The sequence below is a fragment of the Seriola lalandi genome, unplaced genomic scaffold, assembly GCF_002814215.2.
Source record: "Seriola lalandi dorsalis isolate HSWRI2012SDOR001 ecotype SW California unplaced genomic scaffold, Sedor1 jcf7180002054899, whole genome shotgun sequence".
In the NCBI taxonomy this organism is placed as follows: domain Eukaryota; kingdom Metazoa; phylum Chordata; class Actinopteri; order Carangiformes; family Carangidae; genus Seriola; species Seriola lalandi.
The window spans coordinates 72,276-86,979 of NW_019525451.1; the positions used below are offsets into that span (position 1 = coordinate 72,276).

The 14,704-nt window shown below is 42.7% G+C and overlaps 3 protein-coding genes across 3 annotated transcripts in view; 2 read left to right on the plus strand and 1 right to left on the minus strand.

The window, feature by feature from the left end:
* Positions 1–3,474, plus strand: part of LOC111672400 (uncharacterized) — an 8,951-nt gene extending 5,477 nt beyond the window's left edge. The window contains exons 11-15 of the mRNA XM_087180270.1: positions 5–910; positions 992–1,165; positions 1,254–1,427; positions 2,270–2,316; positions 2,411–3,474. Of these exons, the coding sequence (XP_087036396.1) occupies positions 5–910; positions 992–1,165; positions 1,254–1,427; positions 2,270–2,316; positions 2,411–2,955 (1,846 nt within the window). The 3' untranslated portion in view covers positions 2,956–3,474. The remainder of the gene's footprint in view (positions 1–4; positions 911–991; positions 1,166–1,253; positions 1,428–2,269; positions 2,317–2,410) is intronic.
* A 261-nt stretch (positions 3,475–3,735) lies between these two features.
* On the plus strand, positions 3,736–10,043 carry ephx2 (epoxide hydrolase 2, cytoplasmic). The gene is made up of 18 exons (XM_023429823.2): positions 3,736–3,955; positions 5,246–5,324; positions 5,409–5,571; positions 5,713–5,903; positions 6,046–6,168; positions 6,612–6,683; positions 6,776–6,871; positions 6,966–7,044; positions 7,455–7,489; positions 7,622–7,648; positions 7,841–7,926; positions 8,042–8,153; positions 8,527–8,598; positions 8,685–8,727; positions 8,820–8,922; positions 9,179–9,248; positions 9,462–9,542; positions 9,632–10,043. The coding sequence occupies exons 1-18, from the start codon at positions 3,852–3,854 to the stop codon at positions 9,770–9,772; spliced, it is 1,677 nt and encodes a 558-aa protein (XP_023285591.1). The 5' UTR covers positions 3,736–3,851; the 3' UTR covers positions 9,773–10,043.
* Positions 10,044–10,884: 841 nt separating this feature from the next.
* On the minus strand, positions 10,885–14,687 carry plaat1l (phospholipase A and acyltransferase 1-like). The gene is made up of 5 exons (XM_087180262.1): positions 14,529–14,687; positions 13,135–13,264; positions 12,637–12,725; positions 12,385–12,549; positions 10,885–11,796 (listed from the first exon to the last, which is right to left on the minus strand). The coding sequence occupies exons 1-5, from the start codon at positions 14,535–14,537 to the stop codon at positions 11,731–11,733; spliced, it is 459 nt and encodes a 152-aa protein (XP_087036388.1). The 5' UTR covers positions 14,538–14,687; the 3' UTR covers positions 10,885–11,730.
* Between the last annotated feature and the right edge of the window lie 17 nt (positions 14,688–14,704).

The following is a 14,704-nucleotide window of genomic DNA, read 5'->3' on the forward strand; positions in this document are numbered from 1 at the left end:
CCAGAGAGGGAGGAGAGCTGCCCAAGACCCTGACTGAGATGTACATCCACTTCCTGGTGGTTCAGCTAAAACTGAAGAAGGTCAAGTATGATGGAGGATCTGAGACAGATCCACACTGGAGTCCAGAGAGCAGGAAGATGATTGAGTCTCTGGGAAAACTGGCTTTTGAGCAGCTGCAGAAAGGAAACCTGATCTTCTATGAATCAGACCTGAAAGAGTGTGGCATCGATATCAGAGCAGCCTCAGTGTACTCAGGACTGTTTACACAGATCTTTAAAGAGGAGAGAGGCCTGTACCAGGACAAGGTGTTCTGCTTCGTCCATCTGAGTGTTCAGGAGTTTCTGGCTGCTCTTCATGTCCATCTGACCTTCATCAAGTCTGGACTCAATCTGCTGTCAGAAGAACAATCAACCTCCAAGAAGTCTGAACCAAGACAAGACAAATCTGCAGAGACAAATTTCTACCAGAGAGCTGTGGACGAGGCCTTACAGAGTCCAAATGGACACCTGGACTTGTTCCTCCGCTTCCTCCTGGGTCTTTCACTGCAGACCAATCAGACTCTCCTACGAGGTCTGATGACACAGACAGGAAGTGGCTCACAGACCAATCAGGAAACAGTCCAGTACATCAAGAAGAAGATCGAAGAGACTCCCTCTGCAGAGAAAAGCATCAACCTGTTCCACTGTCTGAATGAACTGAATGATCGTTCTCTAGTGGAGCAGATCCAACAGTCCCTGAGATCAGGAAGTCTCTGCACAAATAAACTGTCTCCTGCTCAATGGTCAGCTCTGGTCTTCATCTTACTGTCCTCAGAAGAACATCTGGACGTGTTTGACCTGAAGAACTACTCTGCTTCAGAGGAGGCTCTTCTGAAGCTGCTGCCAGTGGTCAAAGTCTCTAACAAAGCTGTGTAAGTACATAAGTAACTGGATCAATTCAGGATAGTTTGGTCTAAGCAGTATAATCATGTTTTTGTTTGTTGTTTCTTCAGACTGAGTGACTGTAACCTCTCAGAGAGAAGCTGTAGAGCTCTGGCCTCAGTCCTCAGCTCCCAGTCCTCTAGACTGAGACACCTGGACCTGAGTAACAACGACCTGCAGGACTCAGGAGTGAAGCTGTTGTCTGCTGGACTGGAGAGTCCACTCTGTACACTGAAGACTCTCAGGTCAGGATCCATCAACCTGTTTATCTGACAGTTTAACAGAGCAGCAGGTGTTGACAGAGGGTTCCTGTGTGTTGTTTTGTGTGTTCAGTCTGTCAGGATGTCAGGTCACAGAGGAAGGCTGTGCTTCTCTGGCCTCAGCTCTGAGCTCCAACCCCTCCCACCTGAGAGAGCTGGACCTGAGCTACAATCATCCAGGAGACTCAGGACTGAAGCTTCTGTCTGCTGGACTGGAGGATCCAGACTGGAGACTGGACACTCTCAGGTATGGAGAAACTTGCTGTGGGCAGAACTGATGTCTGATAGAGGCAGTAGACTGTGGAACAATTTTTTCCATCAATGATCAGGTCAGAAAGTAGAAAGGTAGAAAGTCAGAGAGGTTTAAACCTCCCTACAGCTTGACTTACATCTCTCACACACGGCAAACCCGGAATAAAAATCGATAAATAAATGTTGTTGAGGGTTTCTCTTGACGGTATGACAAGTTAGGCTTTGCTAGAATCCTCCATGTAGGTTATGTGGTGGAAATCCATAGAGTGTTTGTTGAGAAAGCTTCAAAGGAGAACACCTTGTAAGGTTTTGATGTTTATTTTAATCACTCCAAGCAAGTGTAAAACAGACAGAGAACAAAAAAATGGAGTCAAACAAAGTCATAGCAATAGTTTGATCAAACGAGTCAGAGATGTCAGGCTCAGACTGACTAGAGCTCTCCTAGTTCGTTTAACCCACCCTCTATAGGTCCGTTGCTCCCTCCCAGGGCCGGGCCATTAAGTGCAGTCAGAGATAACATTTGGTTGTAATTATAACTACTCTATTCTATATCTAACAATCAAACACTAGTAATAAAGAATTTTCCCCCTACAGGTTACATAAGTTTATTTAGTTTAGAGTACTTCCCTTGTATCATTTATATGCCTTTGTTGTTTTGGTGATTCTCCTGATGCTTGCTAACACATATTTAAGCAGGGAGCCGCCAATTTGCAACCAAATCTAACTGTATAACCATTTGCGCGTGTAACTGGACTTGCATCACTAACTCTATTGCATGTTGCATGTGTCCATAATCTGAGAGAATATACTGTTCTGAATGTTTGTATCCTCCCTCAGAGTGGACCACGGTGGAGCCGGGCAGTTGAAACCAGGTCTGAGGAAGTGTAAGTGTCTGTAGCTTGAGAGGTCACAGTGATAATAAATGTCTTCTTGTTTTATAACTGTATCATATGAAACTCGGCTTTGTTGTTGTTGCAGATGCCTGTGAACTCTCACTCGACCCGAACACAGCACACAGAAACCTCAAACTGTCCGACAACAACAGAAAGGTGGCAACAGTGAGAGAACAGCAGCCCTACCCCGATCACCCCGACAGATTTGACGACTGCCTTCAGCTGCTGTGTCAAACTGGTCTGACTGGGCGCTGTTACTGGGAGGTCGAATGGAAGGGAATGGTCTGCGTTGGACTGACCTACAGAGGAATCAACAGGAAAGGAGAAGGTGCTGACTGCTTACTGGGAGGGAACGATCAGTCCTGGAGTCTGTACTGCTCTGGGACGACTTACTCTGTTCATCACAAAAGCAAAGGAAGAGACACGTGTTCCCCATCTTCCCTCTCCAACAGAGTGGGAGTGTATCTGGACTGGCCTGCTGGTACTCTCTCCTTCTACAGTGTCTCCTCTCCCACAGTGACCCACCTCCACACCTTCAACACCACCTTCACTGAACCCGTCTACCCCGTGTTCAGGGTGGGGTTTCAGCTGAGGCTCTTCGGCTCGTCAGTCTCTCTGTGCGAGCTGTAGGACGAAGGCTCGTCTTCTGTTTAAAGAAACATAAAGACTAAAAGTGAAAGATGAATATTGAGACACATAAATCATTTTACCTTGTAAAAAATACAACAACTTATTGCTTTCACATGTAAATAAGTCTTGTAATATATTATTTTAAATCAATATCTTCCTCACATTATGACTCCGGACACATTGGTGTTGTCCAAAGGTTTAATAGTGTTGGAAGGTGTGAAACTGCAAATAAAACAAATAACAAACTTAAGAATGTACATACGACACATCGGATGAAGGCAGATGTAAATAGATTGTGGAGAAGTCAAACAACATGTCACAACAATGTAAATACACCTACTTCCTGTTTTTTTTACTACTGATTTAACCTAGACCTGCTTTATAATCAAACAACACACGGACGTCTACCTTTAGACTATATGGGACCTTTGATCCAGAACTTCATGTGGGAGGAATTCAAATCACTGACCTATACTGACTTCAGGTTTGGAAATAAAAGGAGTACACCTGCAACAGAAATGTGTGTCTGTGTCTTTGTTGTGCAATTATTTTTTACATTTAGTTATAATTCATCACAAAAACTGACTGCAAATAGTTTAGACTCAATCTTTTTATATTTCATATTTTTGATGCTTTGAAATGTTCTTCTTCTTGTGTGCATGATAAAACTGTAGATAAGAACACACTTCCACTCTGACCTAGAGGTGGTGTCATCTGTTTGTTTGTTATCTGAGTCAAACTGTGACAAGTGGGCGGAGCTTGTCTGTGAGTCTGTACAGAGGGCAAAGTTACCCAATGCCTGAGCAGAGGCAGTTCAGAGCAGCTGCAGCAGCAGAGGAGACGCAGGCCTGAGAGAGAAGAGAATAATTACAGCTGCTCAGTCAGACTCAGACGACATGGCTGAGCACAAAGTCGTCCTGTTCAGCTTCTGGGGAGTTGCCGTCTCCTCTCGACCGGATGCAGTTTTCCACAAGATGGAGGAGTTGCACAACCTGCCCGGGTAAGGAGTCTGTTATGCAACATCACCACACTATAAAAAATAACCAGAGACATTTGAAACTTTTAAATTAAAGACTAAGGTTAAACAAAAACATAAACCATCATCATCGTAAAATGCATAAAGATTATTAAATAATCTTGTAGTTTGAATTGCAGATAAATGTGATAAAACTTTATTAAAAATATAAGAAGCTTGTTGTTGCTTGAGTGTTGTTAAGTCTGCATGTGAAAACTAAAATACTGAATAAGATTTAAACAGATTTTACTGCAAATTTAGAAGAAAAAGTCACAAAAGTAAATGGACACCTGTGAATAGGGTTATTGGCAGGATAAGATACATGATGAGTTCCAGCACTGCGACGTTTCCTTGTTTATTCATGTCTTTGTCTGTCCTGTCCTGTCCTGTCCTGTCCTGTCCTGTCCTGTCCTGCTGCACACACCAGTCAGACCAGCTACAATTAGTTATAAGTATCTACAGAATCTGCTGGTTGTGTAGTTAATGTGCTCCTTCATTTTTTTCTGACGTTAAACATTTTATTTTTTACGTTGTTCTGGTCAAACTTGTTTTACAAATATTCTGCATGAAAAATGTTGTTCATTTCACCACACATGAACGCAATAATATAAATGTTCCTTTCATCACATGTTGGGTGTTTTATTCAAATTCTGTCCATCTGATGTTCACGCTCAAGTAGATAAAACAGAGAGTTTAGGAACAGGAGGAAATTATTTCAATTCAGTTTCCATTTAAAGCAGAAAAGTGTTCACATACTTTTTCTCCATCATTTATTCAATAATTAAATAAACGTAATTAGTTAGAAATATTTGTCCCTGAAATGTAGTGAAGCATAAAGTATCAGAAAATCAAAATACTCAAGTACAAGTATCTAAAGATTGTACTTAAGTAAATGTACTTAGTTACTTTGAGAATGTGAAGCTTGTTGTGCTGGTTTCTTCATTCAAATGAAGGTTTGCTGATAAGAGCGCAGGCTGGGATGATCCACAGCAGCATCACTGATGCAGTCAAGCAACTTTAATGTGCAATAACAGGCTTATAGGCAGATGCAGGAAACAGGAAACAGAACTCAGGTAGAAGGTCAGGCAGGTTGAAGTACGGTGCAAATGTGAAACAGGTGAGCAGCTGGATGAGACAGCAGAGCTGATGAGCAGATGATGGAAAGTGAGCGGGGGCCGTTACCTTCAGCCTCCTTTGATCTCACCTCAGTGTCACCTGATCGACTCTTATAGATTTTAAACATATCTGATCTTGTTGTTTTGTTGTGGTTCTCAGGGATTTCCTGTGCAGCGTTGCGTTGCACACGGACGGCGCCATGAGGCGGGCGGAGAGAGGCGAGATGACACTCTCTCAGGTGGGTGAAGTCAAGTCTACCTCCTCTATTGCATCTGTGGGGCTGTGTTTGTTTGACTCTGTGTGTGTGTGTGTGTGTGTGTAGATGATACCAGTGTTTGAGGAGGAGTGTATGAAGGAGGCGCAGGTCAGGGGTGTCACTCTGCCGTCTGATTGGTCAGTTAGAAGCCTGCTGGAGGCGCTCAGAGCGGCCATGATGGACGTCCAACCAGCTGTGCTGAAGACGGCTGCGAGTCTGCGCCGCAGTGGTACACAACAACACACCTTTACACACACACACACACACACACTTTACACACACACACACACACACCTTTACACACACACACACACACACACATGATAATATGATTAAAGGTGATAATATTACATCAACCCCCTCCCCTCAGGGTTACTCACAGCTGTGCTGGCCAATCACTGGCTAGATGACAGCGCCACTGGAGACGGTCCGGCCCGCCTTCTCTCTCTGCTGGGGGGGCATTTTGACCTGGTCCTCCAGTCCTGCCGCTCAGGTCACAGGGTCCCTGAGCCCGCCATGTTCAGCTCCGCTCTGCAGCAGCTGGGAGTGACATCACAACAGGTGGACGCCACTAATATGATCGAATAGTGAATTGTTTTGGAGACAAGTAGCTTTATAATTTTTCCATCAGATAAAAGTTTTCAGTCGACCCTGGTGTCAGCACATCAGGACCCTCTGAGCCCAGCTGTGCGTCGTCTTTCAGGCCGTGTGGCTGGATGCAGATGAGGAGGGTGTGAAGGCGGCAGAGGCAGCGGGGATCAAGGCTATCCTGGTGGCAAGTCTGGACGACGCTCTGGACAAACTGGCTGGTTTTACTGGAGTTCAGGTGCAGACCAGTTCTCCTCTATGGGGTTACAAGTAGACAGAAGGCTGATGTTGGGCTGATGTGAGAGATGCAGAAAAAGAAAGTAAACAAACAGATGTGGTCTATTTGGTGCTAACATTAGCATGCTAATGTTGCGCCCACAGAATTTAAGCTGACTCCAGTTAAACATTTAACATTTATACAAAATGATCTAAAGTGCATAACATTACACAAAACAGAAAGCTTCAGAGGTTTTACTGGAAAGATGCTAACTGCTAACTGCTAACAGAAGAAAGCAGCTCGCCCACAGTTTAAATAGCCTCACAGGTGGTCTCGTGCCTGAATTACAAACATATTTATATATACACAATCACACATTTAAAGGAGCAAAATAACACATTAAATGAGAGGGCAATTAAATAAATATCCTATGTGCCACGCTAACATGCTAACTTGCTTTCCAGGCTGTCAGAGCAGAGAGTTTCGTACCGTCCTGCAGCCCTGATGAGGTGTCACATGGATACGTCACCATCAGGGTAAATATGTGGATCAGTGTCAGTCATGTAGGTGAGAAAATGATGGTGTTTTCTGGTGTTTTTAAAGGATCATTCCTCTCTCTCTGTCTCAGCCTGGTGTCAGGACTCACTATGTTGAAATGGGCTCAGGTCCACCGGTTGTGCTGTGTCACGGCTTCCCTGAGAGCTGGTACTCCTGGAGGCATCAGGTGACCTTGACCTGGAGCTTTACTACATGTTGACTCTAAAATCAGTCAGACACCAGACTGTCACTTACAGTTTCCTTCCTCTCTGCTGTGGCAGATCCCAGCTGTGGCAGCAGCAGGGTTCAGGGTGTTGGCTCTGGACATGAAGGGGTATGGAGAGTCCACGGCGCCGCCAGGTGCGTACACCTGTCCGTGAGTCCATCTCTGGAGTGAACAAACACAAAACAAACTGCTGACCAAGGAGCTGCTCATGGCTGGAGGCTAGACAGCTGATATTTCATATCAGAATATTTAGTTTGACATTAATTTATTACACTGGATGTAAGTATTAATAATGTAGTTTATTATCCAATGAGCAGCATCCACCCAGATGAGATTAAATAGATACACACATTCAGTAATAGAGAAAAATACCATATAATAAATGCAGTATGTTTATCCAGATATGATAAAATAGTATATAAATGTAGAATATACATGTTTGCAATAAAAAATCACAGGACTAAAAACATGAATTTACTAATATTATATTATATTAATGTTTTTACCTCATTAACTGTGTCACATGTCATTTTCTCACCAACAGACATAGAGGAATATTCTCAAGAGCAGCTCTGCAAGGTACAAACACACACACACACACACACACACACACACACACACACACACACACAAAATGTCATATGTGAACAGATTCATTGTTGCCGTGACCACCACACTCACACTGCTGTGATGGTTTCTGTCCTTTTCCAGGATTTAATCACATTTCTTGACAAAATGGTGAGTGACAGCACATCACACTCACTCTTACCTCAGCAGCACAGTGATTGATGACAAATTAAATTAGGTGATGACAAGAGTGCTGGAGAAAATAACCTTGCAAAGACATAAAACTTGCTGCAGATATCTGTGGTCAACCCACATATTTCCCTTCATTTGAAATGTCAAAGCAGACTCTGGTCTGTGTCCCAGTCCATCCCACAGGTCACCCTGGTGGGACATGACTGGGGCGGCGCCCTGGTCTGGAACATGGCTCAGTATTTCCCTGAGAGAGTCAGGTAAACACACACACACACACACACACACACACACACACACACACACACACACACATCAACAGGTTTACACTGGAGTGTTGAACAGGAGTAAACTGTGTTTGTCTTGTGTGTGAAGGGCTGTGGCGTCTCTGAACACTCCGCTGTTCCCAGCTGATCCCTCTGCGCCTCCTGCAGAGAAAGTGAAGGCTCTTCCCATATTTGACTACCAGCTCTACTTCCAGAAGCCAGTGAGTCTGTCTGCAGCACGCTAACACCAACACCTGCACAGGTAAAGGACTCGGCTCAGGAGGAGGAAGCTGGTTACCTCGCCGAACAGTCCTCGACCCAACCTCCAAACTCCCAGGCCGCCCTGGTTTTGGTCTCTTCATGGGATTTGTTAACATTAACAAAAAAAAAAAGACCCATTTTCTTACATTGATAAATTCATTTTCTTATGGCTTCTTGTGAAATGTGCTGATCCACTTTCCAGACGGCGAGATGTCAGAGTAGGTATCAGTCTCATATTGCAACCTGGTTAGCTTAGCTTAGCATAAAGACTGGAAGCAGGAGGAAACAGCTAACCTGGCTCTCAAGATTTAACGGGACACGTGTGTGCTGCAGGGCGTTGCAGAGGCCGAGCTGGAGAAGAACCTGGAGAGAACGTTCAAGATTTTCTTTTACAGCAGCGGAGACGTGAGCACACACACACACACACACACACACAAGTATACATATATATATATGACAGGTGTACACAGGTGATGTTGTCTTCTCCTCAGGTGAACAGTCCGGCCATAAGCACGGCAGGCGTCTGTGCTCGAGGTCAGAGGATTTCCTGCTAATTATCTCACAGATGAATCAGATTCTTGTCAGCTCATTAGACACCAACCTGTGCTGTCGGCGCTGTGTTGCAGGAGGTCTGTTCGTGGGTCTGCCCGAGCAGATTCCCAGGAGCTCCATGCTGACGGAGGCCGACCTGCAGTACTACGTCAGCCAGTACAAGGAGAACGGCTTCAGGTGGCTCAGACTCGACACATCAAACACGGCCGACAGACTTCAGCTCCGGACAAAGCTATCAATGAATTAATTTGAGAAAATAATCAATAATTAACTGATAAAGAAAATAATCATAACAACACACACACTTCTGGTCTTATTTCAAAATAAAATCATCAGGAGCTTCAGGCCTAGTTGTTACGAGGCAGTTGATCTCTAACATTTTGTATTTTGCATTTTTGTGAATCAGCAATAATCGCCTCGTGTTGTTTGACAGGAGGCCGCTGAACTGGTATCGTAACGGTGACGTGAGCTGGAGGTGGATGTGTTCTCAACCCACTGGAAAGGTTTGTTGCACATGTGAAACACCTCCACCTACACTGGGTTTCTGCACATCCTGGAGTCCTTCACCAGCCACAGAAACCTCCTGGAAAGTGACTCCAGAGGTCCTGGAGAAGGATTTGAATGTCCCAAGAAAAATCCCAATAAACTGAAGGGTGTGTGTGTGTGTGTGTGTGTGTGTGTGTGTGTGTGTGTGTGTGTGTGTGTGTGTGTGTCAGCTGCTGATGCCGGCTCTGATGGTGACAGCAGGTAAAGACCCCGTCCTGCTGCCGGCCTTATCCAAAGGAATGGAGGACTTGGTGAGAAAAACAGCAGCATGACAAACTGCAGCCTGTGTGATTATAGATTATTGGAAATCAATCTGACATTTATTACTTATTAATTCCAGATCCTGAACCTGAGCAGAGGACACATCGAGGAGTGTGGACACTGGATTCAGATGGAGAGGCCGGCGGAGACAAACAACATCCTGATATCATGGCTTCAAGAAACACACAGGAAGGCTGAAGGTGTGGCACCCAAACTGTGAAGAGGGAGGGAAGGAAGGAAGGAAGGAAGGAAGGAAGGAAGGAAGGAAGGAAGGAAGGAAGGAAGGAAGGAAGGAAGGAAGGGATGATGTGACAATACTAATTTGACTTATTTTTACTTATATCTCAAATACTCGTTATTATACGACCTGGCAGTTTAAACTGTAGCTTTTCAGGGTGGAGGTAATTTTGTATTAATATGTTTTCACTGCAAGAAAATGATTAATTATGGAGTCCTGATAATAAAAATTAAATTCTGTTTGTCCAAGTAAAGGCTTTCTGTCTGTATGACTGTAGACATCGGCGGACGCAGTACACACGTGTCGCCACACGGGGGCGCCAGCACCATTTTAATTTATTACACCTGAACGCGCTGACCTCTGAACTTCTGCCATTTAATAAAAACTTTACATCACGTCAGAGATTAGCAGCTTCCTGTGCACTCCTGTGTGTTTCGGTGTTTCCAGGGCCAGAAATGTGGAAACAGGAGCGACCTTCGGGCACGTGGGAGCGTACAAGCTTCCAAAACTCCACGTTGTCTTTAGTGCGTCATTACTCCGCGACCGTCAGAGCGGGACACGCGCCGTTTTTTTCTCCGTAAACTAGAGAATCGGCGCTTTCTCCGACCGATACACCGACATCAGCAGTTAGGAAACATTTGGACAGTCTTACCGTTTGTCTGGAGCATTGCTGCTTTCTTTGCAAGTGACGTCTAGATTAACGTCACTCAATGCGACGTTCCTATTGGCTCGAGTGGGTGCTGTCACAGCCAATCAGAGTGTCTGATTCAGGGGCAGTGCTGTTGTATTGTGAGGTGAAGTTGTTCTGAGTTTATTAGACCTGTCACATATTTAGAGCAGCAGAAGCGAGGAGATGATTCTTACAGGAGAAAAACAAATAAAATGTAAATACTGAAATAATAAATAAATAATGAGCAGAACTTCAGACTTCTTCAAATCAGCTCTAGAACAAAGACATGATCAGTTCATTACGCAGTCCTGAGAATAAACATTAAATCCTGTTAGATGATTTAAAATCTGGTTTATTTGATTATTTCAACCTGTTTTCAATAGAAATCAACTGGCATCAATAATTTAATAAAAATAAGAGAATCTTAAAATAAAAAGAAACTTTATTCTCAACAGATCATCAAACCACACACGTTTCAGCACATTTCTTCACTTCTTTTAAAAACATTAACACATAGAATAATAATAATGATAATATTAGCATGAACCAGAGACAGCAGTTGTTTTTCATCACATCCTGAAATGATTAACTTTAACATCTGTTTCTGGTTGAAAACATATTGATGAAAACAAACATGTACAAAAAAAAAGACGTACCTCAAAAATCACATCTTACATATGTCTGTATGTAAGATGTGATTTTGAGGTGCGTCGTAGCTTCATGAGAAAATACAATCAAAAGTAATATGACAACAACAGTATATAAAATCACACACTAATACATTTAATTGTTTTTTCCCCATAAAATTACAACTTTGATTTTCCTTGTAAATAAGGACTTTTCTTCAGATATTTAAATGAAGTTTTATATTACTTAATAACCTGAAAGTTTTCCTCATCTGAAAATAATCTTTTTTTTTTATACATACAAACAATCAAGAAAGATTAAAGCTATTAATTTCCTCTCATCTTACAATAACTGAGTATTGGGATCTGGACATTTTGAGAATAAAGTTAAAATATTTTAAGAATGTTCTCAGAATGAAGCCCAGTTGAATCTTAAGGAACAACATTTCCTTATTTTTTCTCTTAAAATAAAAACTTTATTTTGTAATATGGCCACTCTCTTTGTCTAAATCACGACTTTATTGTAACAAAACTTTGACTTTTTACTCAGAATATCTCAAGTTTATTCTCTGAATCTTACATGCGATCAGGGAGCGACGGCTCCCTCCGGTGGCTGAGGTGAAAACTGCAGGTAAAACAGTTTCTCACAGTTTCTTCTTCTCAAACAGCTTCTTCCAGGCCGGCATGATGTATTCATAAATCTTCTCTATCTGTAACACACACACACACACACACACACACACACACACACACACACACACACACACACACACACACACACGTAATATGTAAACAAACACATACACAGAGATCAGATGCTGCAGATTTCAGATTACAGATCTAGAGATTAATAACAATAACGTCTACACTGGATGAGGATATTTCACCACCGCGTTTGCAACTTTGCAGCTACTTATGTTGAAATTCAAAAGCAGATTATACAGATTTTTTATTCGCTTTTCCTTGGAGCCATTGTCTTCCACTCACTTCTTGGTGGTATGAAAATAAATCAGCAGACTCCTGAAACTCTACACTTGATGTCTATTGTGTCAGATTAATAAAGACAATAGATTTTCAGATTCTTCAGAGATAAGTGGAAGCCAACGGACGCCTCGAGCAGCAGAAAAAACCCATTTCATATCACATCAACTAGTTTTACCCTCATTTCATTCTTCTTTACCCCGAGATAATTATTAAACCCTGAAGTCGTATCTCTCAGCGGTTTTATGACGCGTCTGAAAACCATTTTAATTTAGTTTAATCTACAGAAACACAGTGAGTGACGAGTGACGACGAACCTGCTCCGACTTCTTGACTCCATATCTGAAGAGCGTGGCCTGGTGCTCGCTGTTGTGAAACAGGATGTCGAACGTCACCTCGCGGCCCATCATGTCGTCGATGGCCGGCTTCACCACGCTGTGGAAGTCTCTGGCCGAGAACGAGTCGTCCAGCATGTTGCTGACCTGAGACACGTCAAAGGGAAGGCGATGAAGAACACCAAGACTTTGTGATTGTCATTATTGTTTGTATGGAAACTGCCCGGGTGTCACCTTGTATTTTTTCCCCAGCATCTCCAGTGGATCCAGTTTGACCTCTGACCTCAGAGCTCGGCCAAAGAGCGGGAGCTTGGCGTCTGAATCTGACAAACACACACATGAAGGGGTTTTGAATGAACAGATATGATGATACAAACGACTGGAGGGCGCGCACATTTGTTGTTAGAAGAAGAAGTGAAATATCAGTCCGAGCGGGAAATCGACTTGTTTCATTAACTTTAAACAAAAACATCTTTAAATAATGTTGCTGCACTAGAACCAAGAACAACCAAATCTTCACAAAATAAGACTTTTAAACACTTTAAAACAAACCTGACCTGCAAAAAAGTGACATTGTTTCACCTGCTTCAACAGTTTTATATAATAAAGTTTCCGTCTCCTAGACTCACATTTCTAGACAATAAGTTGAAATGTTCTGACTGCACTCGCCATTTAAAAAAAAAAATCTTTTAAAGACTTAATTACAAACAGGAAATTGAGGACGACACCAACCTCGACATGTCAGGTGAGCCACGTAGGGAACGCCGTCTCTCTCTCCGTAGTAAATGGCGTAGTGGGAGAAGTACTTGTTCCTGGGGTACTCCACGATGTCCCCCGGGAACATTGTAGGGTGGGAGTTTTTCTGCAGAAACGACAGACAGGAAATGATGATCATGTGGTCAAAAATAACTTCCTTGCTGTATTGCTTTGTCTTTTTGAGATGCGTTTTCGGAGATTTCTTGTCATCAGAAATGCAAAACTCTGATTTTTGAGTGTGTAAACAAATATCCCAAAACACACGATACAGTTGATGATTATCCCAAATATCAAAACCTGAGCACTGATCAGTGTGATCGGTGATCAGTGATCACAGGCTGAAAGCTTCAGTCAGTCAGTGTCAGAAAGCAGAAGTTTTTTTTAACCACAACAAACAGTGAAGCGACTGAAGGGAGAAGCCACAAAACGAGAAGCCTCTCTGTGAACACCACTCACTCTGTTCTCTGCATTCTATTATTTTATCGACAGTTTCCTTCTATTATTATTCTTTTTAAAGCTCCTCCAGTGTAAAGGTGTGTGTCCATGTGTAGTGTGATTATAGATCAGCTCTAGCTTCTATATTAATACTGTGAAAGTATCAAAGCCTCAGTCCACAGAGAAATGCACACAGCCTGTATTCAGAAACTGAGCCTTAAAACCAGCCGTCAGGACTTCTGGAACTTTGTGATGTCACAACAAAGCAGTCACCAAGCCCCGCCCACCTGGACCCACCATCCAAACCTTGCAGGATTTGGTTTCTCTGAGTGTTTTTACCCTGAAATCTGCTTTATTTTTATTGGATCACTCAGAAAACAGTCAGAAAACTACACTGAGATGGTTTTTGGTTCTTAAAACCACAAATATATCTTCTTATGGACCAACACTTCAAAACACAAAGTCAGAAATATGGAGCTTTAAAACATCTAAGTAACTTGATTTCTGTCACATGGCTGCCACTTTCCAGGTTTGTAAGTTGTAACTAACAATTAATTGTTTTCTAATGTTTAATAGGTCAGTTATGAGCCATTATTAAAGGTCCCATATTTTAAATTTTTTCCATGTTTTATTTGAATTTAAACTCTAAGTAAGTTAGAATAAGTTTTGAACAAACAGGCCTGATATTTCCTGATCACTGAGCTTGCACAGAAAGCTGCAGCCTGGGTCTAATCTCAGACTGTACCAAGCTTCAGAGGTCACAGGAAGTCACAGCCTTTTTCTTTTAAACGCATCCTTTGAACCGTTCAAGATCTTCCACATCTTAACTTAAAGTAAGCTATTTTATCTAAGGATTTATTAACCATGAATAAAGCTAGTGGTTACACAGATTAAAATAAACTACAAAATGATATGAGAATTGTCCTCGTACTCACCAGGCCCATGGGTTTAGGTTTTTACTGTCGCTTTCTTCAGTCGCTTCTGAAATTAAATCCAGCCACACAAACACAGAGAGAAACTCCACCTGCTTTACATAAAGGCTGTACTGATGAGATAATGAGCCTGTGTGTGTCTGTCACAGTCGACTGACCTCACACCATCACCCCCCCCC

Excerpts from the sequence above, each read along its gene's own strand:
- ephx2 (XM_023429823.2), top strand. The coding sequence starts at position 3,852 with ATGGCTGAGCACAAAGTCGTCCTGTTCAGCTTCTGGGGAGTTGCCGTC. Across the intron at positions 5,904-6,045 it reads TGGGAGTGACATCACAACAG|GCCGTGTGGCTGGATGCAGA; the intron begins GTGGACGCCACT and ends GTCGTCTTTCAG. Across the intron at positions 9,543-9,631 it reads CCAAAGGAATGGAGGACTTG|ATCCTGAACCTGAGCAGAGG; the intron begins GTGAGAAAAACA and ends TATTAATTCCAG.
- plaat1l (XM_087180262.1), bottom strand. Across the intron at positions 12,726-13,134 it reads GGCTCACCTGACATGTCGAG|ATTCAGACGCCAAGCTCCCG; the intron begins GTTGGTGTCGTC and ends TGTGTTTGTCAG. Across the intron at positions 11,797-12,384 it reads GAGTCAAGAAGTCGGAGCAG|ATAGAGAAGATTTATGAATA; the intron begins GTTCGTCGTCAC and ends TGTGTGTTACAG.